We start from the raw sequence: 18891 nt of genomic DNA, 5'->3' as shown, positions 1-18891 counted from the left end.
GACATTGGCTGGAGCAAAATTTTTCTTGATATGTCTCTTAAGGCAAGGGAAACAAAAGCAATAATAAACTTTGGGACTACATCAAAATAAAAAGCTTCTGACCAGCAAAGGAAACAATCAACAAAACTGAAAGACAACCTACTAAAAGGGAGAAGATATTTGCAAGTGACAATGCTCATAAAGGGTTAGTATGCCAAGATATATAAAGAACTTCTATAACCCAACACCACAAAAATTAAGAATCCAATAAAATATGGGCAAAAGACATGAACACACATATTTTCAAAGACATACAGATGACCAACAGACACATGAAAAGGTACTCCACATCAATGATCATCAGGGAAATACAAATCAAAGCTACAATTAGATATCACTTCGCACCTGTCAGAATGATGAAAATCAACAATACACAAAGAAAACAGATGTTGGTGAGGATGTGGGGAAGGAGGAACCCTCTTGCAGTATTGGTGGGTATGCAAACTGGTGCAGCCATTCTGGAAAACAGTAAGTTAAAAGTAGAAGTATTCTATGATCCAGCAATTTCACTACTAGGTATTTACCCAAAGTAAACAAAAATATTAATTCAAAGTTATGTTTACAGCAGCATTATCTACAATAACAAATTATGGAAGTAGCCCAAATGTCTACTGACTGATTAATCTATAAAAAAGCATGAAATACTGCCATGTACAACAACGTGGATAGAGCTAGGAAGTATCACGCTAAGTAAAACAAGTTAGTCAGAGAAAAGATAAATTCCATATGATTTCTCTCATATGTGGCATTTAAGAAACAAATGAGCAAAGGGTAAAAAAGAGAGGCAACCAAGAAACAGACTTCTTTTTTTTTAAAGGTGTTATTTATTTATTGGACACATGGTTCGGGGAGAGCAAGCACAAGCAGGGGGAGTGGCAGGCAGAGGAAGAAGGAGACTCCCTGTTGAGGAAGGAACCCAATGTGGGGCTCAATTCCAGGACCTGGGATCATGAACTGGAGCCAAAGGTAGCTGCTTAACCAACTGAGCCACCCAGGAGCCCAAGAAATAGACTCTTAAGTATAGAGAACAACCTGATGATTACCAGAAGGCAGGTGGGTAAGGTGATGGGTTAAATAGGTGATGGGGAATAAGGAGTATAGCTGTGATGAGCACAGTGTTATATAATTATATTGCACACTTGAAACTAATATTACACTGTATGTAAGCTAACTGGAATTTAAATAAAAACTTAAAAAAAGAGAACTACAGGCCAATATCTCTGACAAATGAATACACAAACAAAATTCCTCAACAAAATATTAGCAAACTGTATCAAAGAGCATATTAAAAAAAATTCATTCACCATGACCAACTGTGATTTTTCCTGGGATGCAAGAGTGTTTCAATATTCACAAGGTGATACATCGCATTAATAAGAGAAAGGATAGGGGTTCTTGGGTGGCTCAGTCAGTTAAGCGTCTGACTTCAGCTCAGGTCATGATTTCAGGGTCCTGGGATTGAGCCCTGAGTTAGGCTCTGCACTCAGCAGGGAGTTTGCTTGTCCCTCTCATTTTCCCTCTGCTCCTCTCCACCCTCCCCCTTCATCCTCTGCTTACGCTCTCAGTCTGTCTCAAATAAATAAAATCTTAAAACAAAAAAAGAAGAGAAAGGATAAAAGCACTGTGATCATCTCAATAGATGAATAAAAAGCATTTGACAAGGTACAACAGTCGTTCATGATAAAAATCCCTCAACAAAGGAGTTTAGAGGGAACATAGCTTAACATAATAAAGGCCATACATCATCACTAGCCATCAAGGAGTTTCAAATTAAAAGCGTACTGAGATCTCACCTTACACCAGTTAGAATGGCCAAAATTAGCAAGACAGGAAACAATGTGTGTTGGAGAGGATGTGGAGAAAGGGGAACCCTCTTACACTGTTGGTGGGAATGCAAGTTGGTGCAGTCACTTTGGAGAACAGTGTGGAGATTCCTCAAGAAATTAAAAACAGAGCTTCCTTATGACCCTGCAATTGCACTGCTGGGTATTTACCCCAAAGATACAGATGTAGTGAAAAGAAGGGCCATCTGTACCCCAATGTTTATAGCAGCAATGGCCACGGTCGCCAAACTGTGGAAAGAACCAAGATGCCCTTCAACAGACGAATGGATAAGGAAGATGTGGTCCATATACACGATGGAGTATTATGCCTCCATCAGAAAAGATGAATACCCAGCTTTTGTAGCAACATGGACGGGACTGGAAGAGATTAGCTGAGTGAAATAAGTCAAGCAGAGAGAGTCAAGTATCATATGGTTTCACTTATTTGTGGAGCATAACAAATAACATGGAGGACATGGGGAGATGGAAAGGAGAAGGGAGTTGAGGGAAATTGGAAGGGGAGGTGAACCATGAGAGACTATGGACTCTGAAAAACAACCTGAGGGTTCTGAAGGGTTGGGGGGTGGGAGGTTGGGGAACCAGGTGGGGGGTAATAGGGAAGGCACGTATTGCATGGAGCACTGGGTGTGGTGCAAAAACAATGAATACTGTTACGCTGAAAAGAAAAAAAAAAAAAGGCCATACATGAAAAACCCATAGCTAACATCACACTCAAAGCTAAAAAACAAAAAACAAACAAGCAAACAACAACAGCAACAAAAAATAACGAAGACAAAAACAGAGAGCTTCCCCCCCCCCACCCCCCCGGGGTCAGGAGCAAGACAAGGAAGTCTACTCTCACCACTTCTACTCAACATAGTAGTAGATGTCTTCACCACAGCAGTCAAACAACACATAGGAATAAAAGGCACCCAAATTGGTAGGGAAGAAGTAAAACTTGCACTATTTGCAGATGACATGATACTATATATAGAAAAAACTGGACTCCAGCAAAAACTACTAAAACTGACAAATCAATTCAGTGAAGTTGCAGGATACAAAATCAATGCACAGAACTCTCTCCCATTTCTATACACTAATAATGAAGTAGCAGAAAGAGAAATTATGAAAATAATCCAAATTACAACTGTACCAAAAACAATAAAATACCTAGGAATAACTCAACCAGTGAGGTGAAAGACCTATACTCTGAAAACCATAAAACACTTATGAAAGAAATTAAAGACAACACAAACAAATGGGAAGACAATCTATGTTCATGGATTGGAAAGACTGATATTATTATAATGTCCATAATGCCTAAAGCAATCTACACATTTAATCCAATCCCTATCAAAATACCAACACCATTTTTCACAGAACTAGAAAAATCTTAAATTTGTATGGAACCACAAAAGACCACAAAGAGCCAAAGTAGTCTTGAAACAAAAGAAAAACAAGGCTGGAGGCATCAAAAGTCCAGATTTCAAGTTACACCAGAAAGCTGCAGTAAATAATATAGTATGATACTGGCACATAAAGAGATACACAGATCAACAGAACAGAATAGAAAGCCCAGAAAGAAACCCATGATTAAATCATTAATTAATCCTCAACATAGGAGGAAATAATATGCAAAGGAAAAAGTCTTTTCAAGAAATGGTTTTGGGAAAACTAGACAGTTATATGAAATAAAAATGAAACTGTATCACTTATATCATACACAAAAATAATCTCAAATGCATTAAGGACCTAAATATGAGACCTGAAACCATAAAAATCCTAGAATAGAGCACAGGCAGTATTTTCTCTGGCACTGACTGTAGGAATATTTTTCAAAATATGTCTCTTGAGGCAAGGAAAACAAAAGCAAAAATAAACTCTTAGAACTACATTAAAGTAAAAAGCTATTGCAAAGCAAAGGAAGCAATCAACAAAACTACATGATAACCTACTGAATGGGAGATGATATTTGCAAATGACATATCTAATGAAGGGTTAATATGTAAAAGTATCAATAACATATACAACTCAATACCAAAAAAGAAAAAATAATCCGGTGTCATGAATAGTCACTTCTCCAAAGAAGACATCCAGATGGTCAATAGACATATGAAAAGATGTTCAACATCACTCATGATCAGGGAAATGCAAATCAAAACTACACTAAGTTATGAGTTCACACCTGTCAAAATGGCAAAAACAACACAAGAAACAAGTGTTGGCAAGAACGTGTACTCTTGGTGAGAATAAACAGATGAAGCCATGGTGGAAAACAGTATGGTGGTTCCTCAAAAAATTAAATTAGAACTACTCGTAATTGCATTAGTGGGTATTTGCCCAAAGAATATGAAAACACTAATTTGAAAAGATATAGGCAACCCTACATTTATTGCAGAATTATTTACAATAGCCAAATTATGGAAGCAGCTAAAGTGTCCATTGATAAATGAATGGATAAAGAAGCTACAGTGAATACATGTAAACACAAAAAGGAATATTATTCAACCTTAGAAAAGCCATAGGAAAGAATGAAATCTTGCCTATTGCATCAACATGGATGAATCTAGAGTATAATGTTAAGCAAAATAAGCATTTAGAGAAAGACAAATACCATGATTTTATTCATATGTGGAATTTAAGAAAAAAAATCAAAGAATAAAGGAAAGAAAAGGGGATAAACCAAAAAAACAGTCTCTTAAGTATGGAGAACTGATGGTTACCAGAGGGGAATGGGTAAAATAGGTGAAGGGGATTACACTTGTCTTGATGAGCACCGAGTAAGGTATAAAATAGTCAAATGAGGGAGTTTCAAAGACGGTGGAGGAGTAGGAGACCTAAATTTCATCTGGTGCCAGGAATTCAGCTAGATAGTTATCAAACCATTCCAAACACCTACAAACTCAAAGGAGATCAAAAAGAATAGCAGCAATTCTATGAACAGAAAAGCAACCACTTTCTGGAAGGTTGGATGTGCAGAGAAGTGAATCCAAGGCAGAAGATGGTGGAGGAGTTGCAGGCTGAGATGACATCAGGTAGTAGGAGTTCAGCTAGATAGTTATCAAACCATTCCGAACACCTACAAATCAAACAGGAGATCGAAGAGAAGAAGAGCAACAATTCTAGAAACAGAAAATTGACCACTTTCTGAAAGGTAGAACCTGTAGAGATGTGAATCCAAAGCGACGGGAAGATAGACTGTCGGGGGAGGGGCCAGCTCCCGGCAAGTGGCAGAGCAACAGAGCACAAAATCAGGACTTTTAGAAGTCTGCTCCACTGAGGGACATCGGAAAATTTCGGGAGGAAGTTTCTTCTAAGAGACCAAAATACTCCCAAAATCAAGTGGCTCTGTTCTATTCAGTCTAATACATATATTTTTCTTTTTTTTATAATTTTTTTTTGAACTTCTTTTTACCCCCTTTCTTCTCTGCACGATTTGGGGTCTCTTCTGATTTGGTTAACACACATTTTTCTGGGGTCTTTGCCACCCTTTTAGTATTTTATTCTCTCGTTCATATATTCTTCCCTGGATAAAGTGACAAGGTGGAAAAAGTCACCACAAAAAAAAGAACCAGAGGCAGTACCGAAGGCTAGGGACCTAATCAATACTGATGTTGGTAATATGTAAGATCTACCAAACATTTAAAGACGAATTAATACCTATTCTTCTGAATAATACCCAGCACCACTTTCACTCTTTGTAGATGACAGGATACTTCATATGGAAAACCCAAGAGACTCCACTCCAAAACTGCCAGAACCCATAGAGGAATTCAGTAAAGTGTCAGGATATAAAATCTATGCACAGAAATCAGTTGCATTTTTATATACCAACAACAAGACAGAAGAAAGAGAAATTAAGGAGTCGATCCAATTTACAGTTGCACTGAAAATCATAAGATCCCTAGAAATACATCTAACCAAGGAGGCAAAGAATCTGTACTCAGGAAACTACAAAGTAGTCAGGAAAGAAATTGAGGAAGACACAAATAAATGGAAAAACATTCCATGCTAATGGATTGGAAGAACAAATATTGTGAAAATGTCTATGCTACATAAAGGAACTGCGCACTTAATGCAATCCCTATCAAACTACCACCAACTTTTTTTCAAAGAAATGGAACAAACAATCCTAAAATTTGTATGGAAACAGGAAAGATCCCTAATCACCAGGGGGATGTTGAGAAAGAAAACCAAAGCTAGAGGCATCACAATGCCTGACTTTAAGCTATGTTACAAAGCTGTGCTCATCCAGACAGCATGGTATTGCACAAAAACAGACACACAGATCAATGGAATGGCCTAGAGAGTCCAGAAATGGACTCTCAACTCTATGGTCAACTAATCTTTGACAAAGCAGGAAAGAATGTCCAATGGAAAAAAGACAGTCTCTTCAACAAATGGCATTGGGAAAATTGGATAGCCATGTGCAGAAGAATGAAACTGGACCATTTTTTTACACCACACATAAAAATAGACTCAAAATGGATGAAAGACCTCAATGTGAGACAGGAATCCATCAAAATCCTTGAGAAGAACACAGGCAGCAACCTCTCTGACCTCAGCCATAGCAACTTCTTCCTAGAAACATCATCAAAGGCAAGGAAGCAAGGGCAAAAATGAACTACTGGGGCTTCATCAAGATCAAAAGCTTTTGCACACCAAAGGAAACATTCAACAAAACCAACAGACAACGAAACAAATGGAAAAAGATATTTGCAACTGACATATCAGATAAAGGGCTAATATCCAAAATCTAAAAAGAACTTATCAAACTCAGCACCCAAAGAACAAATAGTCCAATCAAGAAATGGGCAGAAGACATGAATAGACATTTCAAAGAAGACATCCAGATGGCCAACAGACACATGAAAAAGTGCTCAACATCACTGGGCAACAGGAAATACAAATCAAAACCACAGTGAGATACCACCTCACACCAGTCAGAATGGCAAAAATTAACCAGTCAGGAAACAACAGGTTTTGGCAAGTATGTGGAGAAAGGGGAACCCTCCTATATTGTTGGTGGGAATGCAAGCTGATAAAGCCACTCTGGAAAACAGTTGGAGGAACCCCAAAAAGTTGAAAATAGAGCATCCTACGACCCAACAATTGCACTATTGGGTATTTACCTTAAAGATACAAATGTAGTGATCCGAAGGGGCACCCAAATGTTTATAGTAGAAATGTCCACAATAGGCAAACTATGGAAAGAGCCTAGATGTCCATCAACAGATGGATGGATAAAGAAGATGCAGTATATATACAATGGAATACTATGTAGCCATCAAGAAAAAGAAATCTTGCTGGGGCACCTCGGTGGCTCAGTGGGTTAAAGCCTCTGCCTTCAGCTCAGGTCATGATCCCAGCGTCCTGGGATCGAGCCCCGCATTGGGCTCTCTGCTCAGTGGAGAGCCTGCTTCCCTTCCTCTATCTCTCTGCCTGCCTCTCTGCCTACTTGTGATCTCTGTCTATCAAATAAATAAATAAAATCTTAAAAAAAAAAAGAAAAGAAAAAGAAATCTTGCCATTTGCAAGGATGTGGATGGAACCAGACAGTATTATGCTAAGTGAAATAAGTCAATCAGAGAAAGACAAGTATCATATGACCTCACTGATATGAGGAATTTGAGAAACAAGACAGAGGACATAGGGGAAGGGAGAGAAAAATGAAACAAGGGGAAACCAGAGAGGGAACAAACCATAAGAGACTCTTAATCTCAGGAAAAAACTGAGGATTGCTGGAGGGGATGGGGGTGGGAGGGACGGGGTGGCTGGGTGATGGACACTGGGAGGGTGTGTGCTATGGTGAGTGATGTGAATTATGCAAGATTGATGAATCACAGAACCGTCCCCTGAAACAAATAATGTATTATATGTGAATTAAGAAAAAAAAAGAATTATCAAATGATTATACTGTACACTTAAAATTAATAAAACACTGGATGTTAACTACAATAGACTTTAAGAAAGATATGCGTGAATGAGGTCTTTTTTACTTATATATCTTTCCCTTTTTCACTGACCTTGTACATATATTACATTTTTATATAGAACTTTATTGTGATATACAATATTCTTACATCTGAAATTAGTTTGCTGGTTGTAGTGGTTACTTTATCATATGTTTCCAAAGAAATGCATGTTTAAATTAATATATAAATTAATATTGGTATTTAAGTTAGTTTTGTTTACATATTCAAGTTTGAGAGAGACAGAGGGACAGAGATAGTGACAGATAGCATGAGCAGGGAGAAGATGGAGAAGCAGGCTCCCCACTGAGCAGGAAGCCTAATGCAGGGCTTGATCCCAGGACCCTGGGATCATCCAGACTACCATATATATTCAAGTATTAAGAGAAATCTCTTTTCAGGCACCTGGGTGGCTCAGTTGGTTGAGCATCTGCCTTTGGCTCAGGTCGTGATCTCAGTCAGAGTCCTGGGATAGAACCCAGAATCTGGCTTTCTGCTCAGTGGGAAGTCTGCTTCTCTCTCTATGCTTTCCCTCCCAATCTCTCTCTGAAATAAATAAATAATATCTTTTAAAAAAATCTCTTTGAAGTTGAATTATTTTATGTCTTAGTGTACAATTGATGAAAACAGTTTGATAATTTACTAACTGAAATGTAAAATTTTATTAGAAATGCATTTAAAAAAAAAAATGTATTCATTTATTTGACAGAGAGAGAAAGATCACAAGTAGGCAGAGAGGCAAGCAGAGGGAGAGGGGGAAGCAGGCTCCCTGCCAAGCAGAGCACCCGATGCAGGGCTTGATCCAAGGACCCTGAGATTATGACCTGAGCCGAAGGCAGAGGCTCAACCCTCTGAGCCACCCAGGCACCCCTAGAAATGCATTTTTTGAAGAAATGATCAGACTTTTAAAAATATTATTTTTTATAATAACGTGACATTGCCAGAATGAGACAGGATTCAGCATTATGTCTATTTGTAGCCTTCATCTTTATAGATATAAATGCTAAGAAATCTTGTTCATATTAATTTAAATTAAAATCTTCCTGGATGTTAAGGTATGATAACTATATTATGATTATGTATTTTTAAAATCTTCATTAGAGATATTTTAGAGATACATATTGAAACATTTATAGACTAAAAACATATTGGGTGTGGGTCAGAGGAGAAAAATGAGGGGAAAGATATGAAAGAAACAAGACTCTTAAGAGTTGGTAAGTTAAGTATAGCTGGCTGATAGGTACATCATACGGAAATTAATTATCCCATTCTCTATACTTTTGCATACCTTTAAAATTTTTCGTAATAAAAGTAAAATAATATTAGAGCTGCTAATTTAACTCATTGTATGTATGAAAAATGTCTGCCATATAATCCAATTAGCAAAGCCAGTTCTCACTGTCAAACCAATCTCCAAATGAATTTCATTTTCTCTCAGAGTTTGACTTCAGTTTCTCAATTAAAATATATGTGTTAATGTGTCTTTCAAGGAACATCATAAAAATTGCTGAGAAAAGTACAGAATATGTATTGTGGGGTAGATTACTAAAAGCAGTCAAGGTTAAAATAACAGGTTTTATAAAATTTATCTATTTTTATAAAAAAGAAGTTAGTAAAGGAACATGCTGTTTATTAGTTAACTTACAGCAATGCAATACAGCTAAAATAATTTATAATACAAGAAGGATGATAAAAGACAATAGCTCTTCATTAAATGTGAATGAATATTGATCTCAGGTATCTGGCTTTTGAAGTAATTCAATAAAAACCGAGTACAAAAAGTTTTTAAAAAAGGGTATAAAAATGAGAACACTTTTTTATTTCTTTACACAGAAGAAAATTTTTCTATGAGTATAATAAGTGAAAAAGGTATAGACTATAAAAAATAATCTGGCTAAGGAGCAGCAGGTAAATTTATTATTTATTTACATTACATTATTACATTATATTATTATTATTTACATTTTTAATTATATACTTCTAATATATATATTATATATATATATTAAAAAGATTTTATTTACTTATTTGAGAGAGAGAGAGAGAGAGTGAGAAAGAGAGAGAGAGAACATGAGCAGGGGAAAGGGCAGAGGGAGAAGCAGACTCCCTGCTAAGCAGGGAGCCTGATGTGGAGTTCGATTTTGGAACTCCAGGATCATGACCTGAGCCGAAGGCAGACACTTAACTGACTGAGCCACCCAGATGCCCCTATTTTTTATTAATAAGAGAAAGAGAATAAACATTCCATAAGACATAATAAGATCCTTTACTTTAGATGGAATTTTTTTGGTATGATTTGATAAAAGTTTTAGGCTCTATGATAGAAAAATACATATCAAATATGAAGGTAATTATGTAAAAGTTTTATCCATAGGTTTGGTAGTCCAAGTGAACATTCTAGTCACGTATATAATAATTATTGTCATCACCCAAAACTACATTGGGATGAAAGGTACCTTCTTTCCAGTTAATGTTGTGTTCTAGTGCTAGAGTACTAGGAAAAGTTTAAAGGTCTGCTATAGGAAATCGGTGTTTATTATGGAAGCTTTTTGGTCTGCTGTCACAGGGCTCTCTCTGAACAGTAACGGAATTTTTACAACTGTTATGGAATGGAAGAGGCGAAGTCATTAAAACAAAAGCTGTCATTACTCCCACAACCTTAGTCTACCACATCTGAAATCAGAATATCTCACTGTGGATCAAAATGCTCCCTTTTGCAGCCAACCTTCATCTTGAGAGACATAGGTATTAGGAAACAGAAATACTGGACATACAGGCACATCAATTTTAGGTAGGAATACTATGAAACGTGATTTACTAAATGATCTGTTTGCATATTCCTTGGTTAGTCTTCATTCATGGTAAAGTACCTAAACAGACTACCGTGATGTGTTTCCAAAGATGGTCACATTATTTCCCATCCTATATGCTCTTTTGCATTTTAATTCTGCCATGCCCACATCCATAGGGAGACTCTATAATCCTCCAAGATTTCCCTTGAATATTTGCTAGTTCTTTGACCTGTTCTGACCAACAGAATGCAGCAGAAGTCAAGTGATGCTGTTTAACTTCTAGAATTGGGTCTGGAAGACAGCTATAGCTTCTACCTATACCTCTTAGGAAGCTCCTTCTTGTAAAACAGCCACTATGCTATGAGAAGTCCCAGCTAGCCACGTTAGCAGCACCACCAAAGGCCCTCTGTGACTATAGCAATGATAATGGCTACACAGAAATGAAGGCCAGAGTCCAGGCTTTAGGGATGCCTGAGTGGCTTAGTTGGTTAAGCCTCTGTTTTCAGCTCAGGTCATGATCCCAGGGTTCTGGGATCCAGTCCCACATCAGGCTCCTTGCTCAGTGGGGAGCCTGCTTCTCCCTCTGCCTGCTGCTCCCCCTGCTTGTGCTCTCTCCCTCTGACAAAAAAAAAAAAAAAAAAAAAGGTACAGGCTTTTGAATTGGAAAGACCAGGATTCACACCCAGATCCACCATTTCTTTATAAATTCTGAGCACTTGTAGTGGTCACTTCACATTTGAATTAGCCTCTCTAAGCAACCTCCTTCAGAGAGCCTCTTTAGCCACATAAGCTATCTGCTGTGAGAAAAAATATGAGACAAGTGATGTAACATGTCAAGCCAAGTGTCACTCAATAGATATTTAAAAAACCCAACAGTCTTGTTTAAGGTTTTCTTTCTTCTCTTCCCTCACCATCCAATCCCAGGCCTCACAGAAGACAGATCAGTTGCGCAACACCACACTATGCCTCTTCTGGAGAGACTGAGTGAGGAGCAGGATTTAGGAGAGAATTAAAAAAGCGTACCTGGAGAACAAAGCTACCCTGGTGATACCTGATGGGTCATACACTCACTCTGGGCCTCTATGAGAACACAGAGGTATAGGACGAACCAGATAAATCTTAAGGACCTCACAGAAATAACATCTTATGTTCACAGGAGAAAATGTGGAGATTTCTTTCAGCCATATCTTTACCACCCAGTAAAGTACCCCTTGCACTACTACTACTACTACTAGTAGAAGTACCTAGTACTACTACCCCTTGCAAGTAGTAATAAAATTAAAAAAAAAAAGTCTGCTCTCAAAGAAGGAAACAAAAATTTGACATATGCTAACAGAAATTGGCTGAATCCAAGACATTTTAAAATATCATCAATATTCACGATGAAAAGTTACTATCAAATTTCTTTGCACAGAAACTACAAAACTATGTGTTTCTTAAAAAAGCTGGTATCTTTTCAAATGGCTACTACAAAGAATACATATATAAAAATTTTAGATTTAACTAAAGGCAAAGTTGACTAAATTTTAAGAATAACATCTTAAATTATTCACCTACAAATAAATAAAAATTCATTTACATACAATACTGCCAACCAATACCTATAAAAGAGTAGTATAATCAATAATCACCAGGGAATTGTAGGTCATTTGACCCCTCAAAGGTCCTAGTGGAACTCCAGGAAATAAAATTAGAGATCCTCGAGGCACCAGGGTGACTCAGTCATTAAACATCTGCCTTTAGCTCAGGTCATGATCCCAGGGTCCTTGGATCAAGCCCCACACTGGGCTCCCTGATCAGCGGGAAGTCTGCTTCTCCCTCCCCCACTCCCCCTGCTTGTGTTCCCTCTCTCACTCTCTCTCTGTCAAATAAATAAATAAAATCTTAAAAAAATAAAAGTAGAGATCCTTAAGTGACATGCCATTCGAAATAATTACATCATACTCAATTTAGTCATCTGCTAAAGCTTTTCACTATTTCTATGGCTTAGTTCTGAAAAGAAAAAGGTTTAGATGAGAAACAATGGGAAAATAAAATCATTTATCTACAATAGGAAAATTCCTTTAGGAATATAGAAAGTTAGAAAACTTGTATTGTTTCTATGGAAATGATAATAAAAAACTAATTTCTCAAGTTCTAATAGATTGCTTTAAACAACAATGTTCCAAATATAAATGGTATATAAGGTGAGAGGGGAAAAGGCTAATAGGGGAATTCCATTTTCATATCGGAAAATATGAATCATCTCAAGCCACCTTTTTTGTTAAGATTATGAATACTAATGCTGATTACAAAGTTAAAAACTACTTTGATGAGTATTTCGTCCCTTTGGTGTTATAAATCTATAATTTTCATATTTTTTCTAAACAATAGATTTAAGTTACACAATATCATATCATTATCTCATTAAGAAACATATTTGCAACATTTTCTGTATTGCATCAGCAAACCAACAAAATCAGCAGTATACATGAAGGGTGATTAAATAAATCAGTTTTGGGTATGAAGTGAGAAAAGCAAAGTTTACCTGGAAAAATAGGGATTTATGCCTCTTGGATTGAGAGTAGCTAACTATATTTAAATAAAAGATACTAAGTGAAGTAAGTCAAGAAGAGAAAGACAATTATCATATGGTTTCACTCATACGTGGAACATATGGAATAGCAGAGGACCACAGGGGAGGGAGGGAAAACTGAATGGGAAGAAATCAGAGAGGGAGACAAACCATGAGAGACTCTGGACTCTGGGAACCAAACTGAGGGTTACAGAAAGGAGCAGGGTGGGTAGCTGGGGTAACTGGGTAACTGGGTAATGAGTATTAAGGAGGGCATGTGTGGTGATGAGCACTGGGTGTCATATGCAACTAATGAATCGTTGAACACTCTATCAAAATTATCAAAAACTAATGATGTACTATACACTGGCTAATTGAACATTAAAAAAGTTTAAAAAAAAAACTTTTGGTTCTACATTTTGAAATAATATCATTTTCTGTTCCATTGTAATGATAGCTATAGTCAATAGCAGAAATAAAAATAAATAAATCAATAGTAGATAAATATTTTTTTTCGGCAGTGGAGAATAATATCCATCCATATAACTAACAGTTAAAAATGGATGCTTTCAGTGCCATTAATATTCATTCAAAATTTTTACACAATCACTTGTGAAGTAAATGTAGTATATGTCAAAGTAGTTATCTATTACATACCTACATTAATACTCCCAAGTATACAACTTGGGTCTGAACCAGAAATACGTCTGAACTCAGTATGAGTCACAGAAATTTGAACAGACCAATATTATATTTGGCTTTGATTAAAATTACAGGTACAAATGCTTTCACTTCAATACTAAATATTCTGAATGCTTATGCAACATCAGTTTCAAATTCCCTTTTATAGAAAATGCTCATTAATGATAACCTCACATCACTGCAAAAGCTCCTCTAACACTTAATGGCTAGGTGTTATTTTTAAGTAACGGGGCACACGATTACATTATTTCAAGTCATTATAAAGTGAGGTTGAGACACAAACTGAAGCATCACCTTTGACCATTTAACATAGTTCAATTATCTCTGGTACCCAAGTAGATTTAGTACCCTATTTTCCCTGTTAGATAGCCCCCACTGTACCAATTAAAAAGGATCCTTCTGCCTATTACCACTGCCGGCTTAGACTGACCATGTGTACATTTCTCCAGCCAAACCAGTCATGCTAGTTTTATTTGTGGGCAATCTCCTATTTCCATGTTGGCATTGGACCAGGTTATGACTGTGGGCTTTTCAGCACAATCCTATAGGAGCATTTAGTACTCTATTTAAAGATCATTGCAAATTTCCCATAAAATTAAGGTTCTGGCAAAATTTAACTAAATTTAAGATAATCTTGGGTCTGCCATACCCATAAAGCACAACATTTAAGTTGCAAAATGTAGGTTAGGTTTCTTGATAAATAAGACTAGGATGCCAGTCAAGGTCTCATGAGTAGTCCAAAATGTCAATGCTGATGGCTTTTTTACTTATGTACCAGTACATATATCTATAACTTGTAAAAGCGATATGGCCTAGATACATTTTTCTTATTTTAGTAACACATTAATGCTTGTTCCCATAGGGATATATTAAGCTTTCTGTTGTCTGGAATCATGATATTGCTAGACTATAGTTATCCCAGCAATGCTATAGACAGGAATTCCATAAACTGAATTCTGTCAGTTTATGTAATTTCATTCTTTAAACTGGCATCAGAATAAATCTTGTATACAAACTTGTTACTTACAATACAATTAGCTATTATTGTTTAATCTGTAAATGAAAGTTTAAATGAGAATAATAAAACACCAGAATATTACTCCAGTATACTGAAATATACCAGAATATAGCATCTAAAAAATAAAAGTGAATATGTCTCTAGGCATAAGTTCTTAAAGCTATTGTTTTTCAGTAAGCATCAGAGAAAAAAATCTAATGCAGAATTCAGAACAATAAGCTATGACAACTCTCAATAGTTTTCTTATAGATTAAGTAGAAAACCCATAAAGATATTAGAAATTTTACTCTCTGAATTAATGATAGCTGTTTCAGTAGCTTTAATTTCTAAAGGTCAAATTACATATTAAAAGTATTCCAAGTATTTCTTTGACTAAAGTGGAGATTATTGTGAAATAAAGCAGGCCAGAAGTCACTGTCACATTCTCAATCACATGTATGCCTTTATTTATTTTTAAGTTTTTATGTATTTATTTTTAAAGATTTATATATTTATTTGAGGAAGAGAGAGTGCGCACAGATGAGTGTGGCAGCGGGAAGGGCAGAGGGAGAGGCAGAGAGAGACTCTCAAGCCAAATTCTTGGTGAGCACGGAGCCAGACTCCATGACCCTGAGATCATGACCTGAGCCAAAACCAAGAGTCAGAGGCTCAGCCGACTGAGGGACCAGGTGCCCCGAGTTTTTATTTATTTAAGTAATCTCTACACCTAACCTGGGGTTTTGAACTCATGACCCCAAGATCAAGAGTTGCATGCTGGGGCGCCTGGGTGGCTCAGTGGATTAAGCCGCTGCCTTCGGCTCAGGTCATGATCTCAGGGTCCTGGGATCGAGCCCCGCATCAGGCTCTCTGCTCTGCAGGGAGCCTGCTTCTTCCTCTCTCTCTGCCTGCCTCTCTGCCTACTTGTGATCTCTCTCTGTCAAATAAATAAATAAAATCTTTAAAAAAAAAAAAAAAAAGAGTTGCATGCTCTTCCAAATGAGACAGCCAGGCACCCCCACCCCATGTATGCTATTAAAGAGAGGAAACAAAAAGATAGTTTCCTGAATAGTCCCAGCCCAAGGCCAACAAGCAGGACTAGCAGTGGCAGGAGTGACCTGTGCCTTCCTTAAACCCCACCCATACTCAGTTCTGCCTAGACAGGGCCACAAGGGCAAAGCAAGATCTCCAACCAACTGGTCTCGAATGCAGGTCTCTCTTTCAGATATTTTTCAAATACTGGGGAGAAAAACTATGTTTGTCATTCAAGATTCACAGTAAGTCCCTCAAAGATCACTATCACCAGCACTAAAATACCCATATTCTTTATTGAAAACCCTCAGAAAAAGTGATAGGAAATGTGACAGCTTCTTCTCATAATACCTTAAATTTTGACAATTTACTCATCTATGGGCTGTGAATCACATTTCAAAAGGTAAATATAAAAATATATGACTTTTCCAAAACACAGGAAAGAAATTCATTAGATTTCCAAACACCTTGGGAAGACAGATTATTAATAAAGGTAGTTCGCTGCACTTGCTGGAAAGTCAAACAAGTAAATGCATTCTGTACTCTTTTTTTCCCCCAAAGATTTATTATTTGAGAGAGAGCAAGAGAGAGAGAGAGATCGCATGGATGCACACATGTACGTGCAAATGGGGGGAGGAGCAGAGGGAGACCCTCCAGCAGACTCACCACTGATGGTGGAGCCTGATGTGGGTCTCTATCCCACTACTCATGAGATCATGACCTAAGCTGAAATCAGGAGTCGGACACTTAATAGACTGAACCACCCCGGTGCCCCATGTTCCGTATTTCTGAACTAAATTTCTGTTTTATCAGACAAAGAAAAAATTAACCAAGCTAAAGGCATCTCATGAAAAGTAACTTGCTATAAAAGTTAGGAGGCCAGTTCTACTTAAGTCTAGAGGAATTATATCTTTGAATTCCAAGATTCCAAAGTTTTTTGAAAGAGTGGCACGCATGGGTAGTAAGAGAATCCTAGCATACATATTGGTCAAAGATAAAGAACACAAAGTTTCCAGAGCGCAGAGAAGGAGTGTTTATATTCTCAGGCAAATATTGATTGCTCATTGAACAAATAAAAAGGCAGAAGGAACAGGTTTATCAGTAAAAGTCTCGGAGCAAACATGACTAAGGTAGAGAATTCAATCAAGACTGCAGGCATCTTTTTAATTAAATTTTTCTTAAAAAAAACATCTAATGAACCAATATTCAAATGGAGAAATGTAAGTTTATATCTTTAATTTCCAAGAAGATAAATGGATTAAGCCAGTTCTACCTAGAGAGCAGTTGCAGATCAAATCCCAAACTGTTTGAGAAAGCCTATTTGATGACCAAATGCCCTTTTAAAAGTCTTTGGGAGCAAGGATTTCCAATGAGGTGAGTTTTCTCCTAATGGTTAATGCAATCAGTTCACATTGGCACACAGATCCTATAGCAGCAATAAGTACAATTAATGCCATGGTTATAATCATATTTACTCACCCTCCCAATAGTATCTGCGGCTGGCTGGATTCATTTGTAATACCAAATACATCAGGAATTAAATCACCATTGAAGCTGAAGAGAAAACATTAAAAACATTAAGCAGCTATTTCATAAAATTCTCATGTTCTAGCTTTAAAAGGAAAAATAACCTTTGGGAGGTGTGGTCGACATTACAATGCTCACCAGTTTCTGCTGTAGTCAATAAAATATTAGCAGAAGTGTAAGACATGTGTTATTTCCAGGAAAAAGGTTTATTATTTATTACTGGACCATCCAGCCTGCTTTCAGTTTGCAATGGCAATGAGAAGACCATGTGTTTCACATGGCCCAGCCCCACAGATTATGGGGCCTCTGGCACCTGACTGATGGCACAGAGTTGAGCCTACCACAGACCCACACTGGACAGGCAGTGTAAGCAAGAAATGAACTTTTGTGGTGAAATTTTAGGGCTGTCTGTAGTTTCTGCACCTCGCCTATCCCTGAGTGGTAAGAAGACAACACGTATTTCAGACCCAACCAATGTAGTTAGATGGGCTTAGGAGAAAAAGCCCACAAAAGTAATCCCCAGCTGGTGTAAACATTCATACTGTTCATTAAGCTCTGTAACAAGAATGAAAAAATACACAACTATGAAAGCAATCAAGCTGATGGCCTTTAAGATGATCAATCCATGGATTTACAGTTCAGACTTCAAATGGCCACTGACCTACTGATATATGATTACTATTTTAATAACTGAATGAAAGGCAGCAATGGAAACAAGAAAGTGGCTGTATACTGCTTTAGCTCCCCAAATGATCTCTGTATCATTACCAAAAGCCCTGACAGGAATTTGGATTACACTTAATCTAGTACATGTGTGTATTTGAGAAATAAATAACACTAAAGAAGAGCTTTAAAAAAAGGTAAGTGTCTCCTTAATATAGACTTTTTTTTCTAAATCTCTGGAGAAAAGCCCATACCGTTCATATTTGTCAATCAAGTGCTAATAGTATTACCCTGAAACAGTTACCTTAATTCTTTGAGTAATGACATGGCTACAGTCAACATAGATCCATAATGGACGCATTGAAAGCTACTGCAACAAAAAGACAAATTTCTTCCTCTTTCTAAAATACTGAATTTTTTTTTTTAAAAAAAGATTTTATTTATTTATTTGACAGACAGAGATCACAAGTAAGCAGAGAGGCAGGCAGAGAAAGAGAGTAGGGGGAAGCCGGCTCCCTGCTGAGCAAAGAACCCAACCATGGGCTTGATCCCAGGACTCTGGGAAAATGACCTGAGCTGAAGGCAGCAGCTTTAACCCACTGAGCCACCCAAGCGCCCCCTGAATTTCATTTTTTTCTTTTCTCCATCATGGCAAGTAAATATCATACCGTCAAGAGTATAAGAGTCTATCAGTTTCAAAGGGGGAATAAATTTAGTGTCAATGCTACTTTGCCAAGTGGTCTCTTATGTGAGAAATTTTATGTTTTTAAGTTTAAAATCATTCAAAGGGAAG

General features: G+C 37.1%; 1 protein-coding gene across 1 annotated transcript in view; it reads right to left on the bottom strand.

The window, feature by feature from the left end:
- The window catches only part of ITFG1 (integrin alpha FG-GAP repeat containing 1), a 286746-nt gene that overhangs the window by 259184 nt on the left and 8671 nt on the right, over positions 1 to 18891 (bottom strand). The window contains exon 5 of the mRNA XM_045989066.1: positions 17388 to 17462. Within this exon, the coding sequence (XP_045845022.1) occupies positions 17388 to 17462 (75 nt within the window). The remainder of the gene's footprint in view (positions 1 to 17387; positions 17463 to 18891) is intronic.

Source organism: Meles meles, chromosome 19 (assembly GCF_922984935.1).
Source record: "Meles meles chromosome 19, mMelMel3.1 paternal haplotype, whole genome shotgun sequence".
Lineage (NCBI taxonomy): Eukaryota > Metazoa > Chordata > Mammalia > Carnivora > Mustelidae > Meles > Meles meles.
Note: the sequence above shows the minus strand (reverse complement) of the source record. Positions and strands in the feature narration are given on the sequence as shown.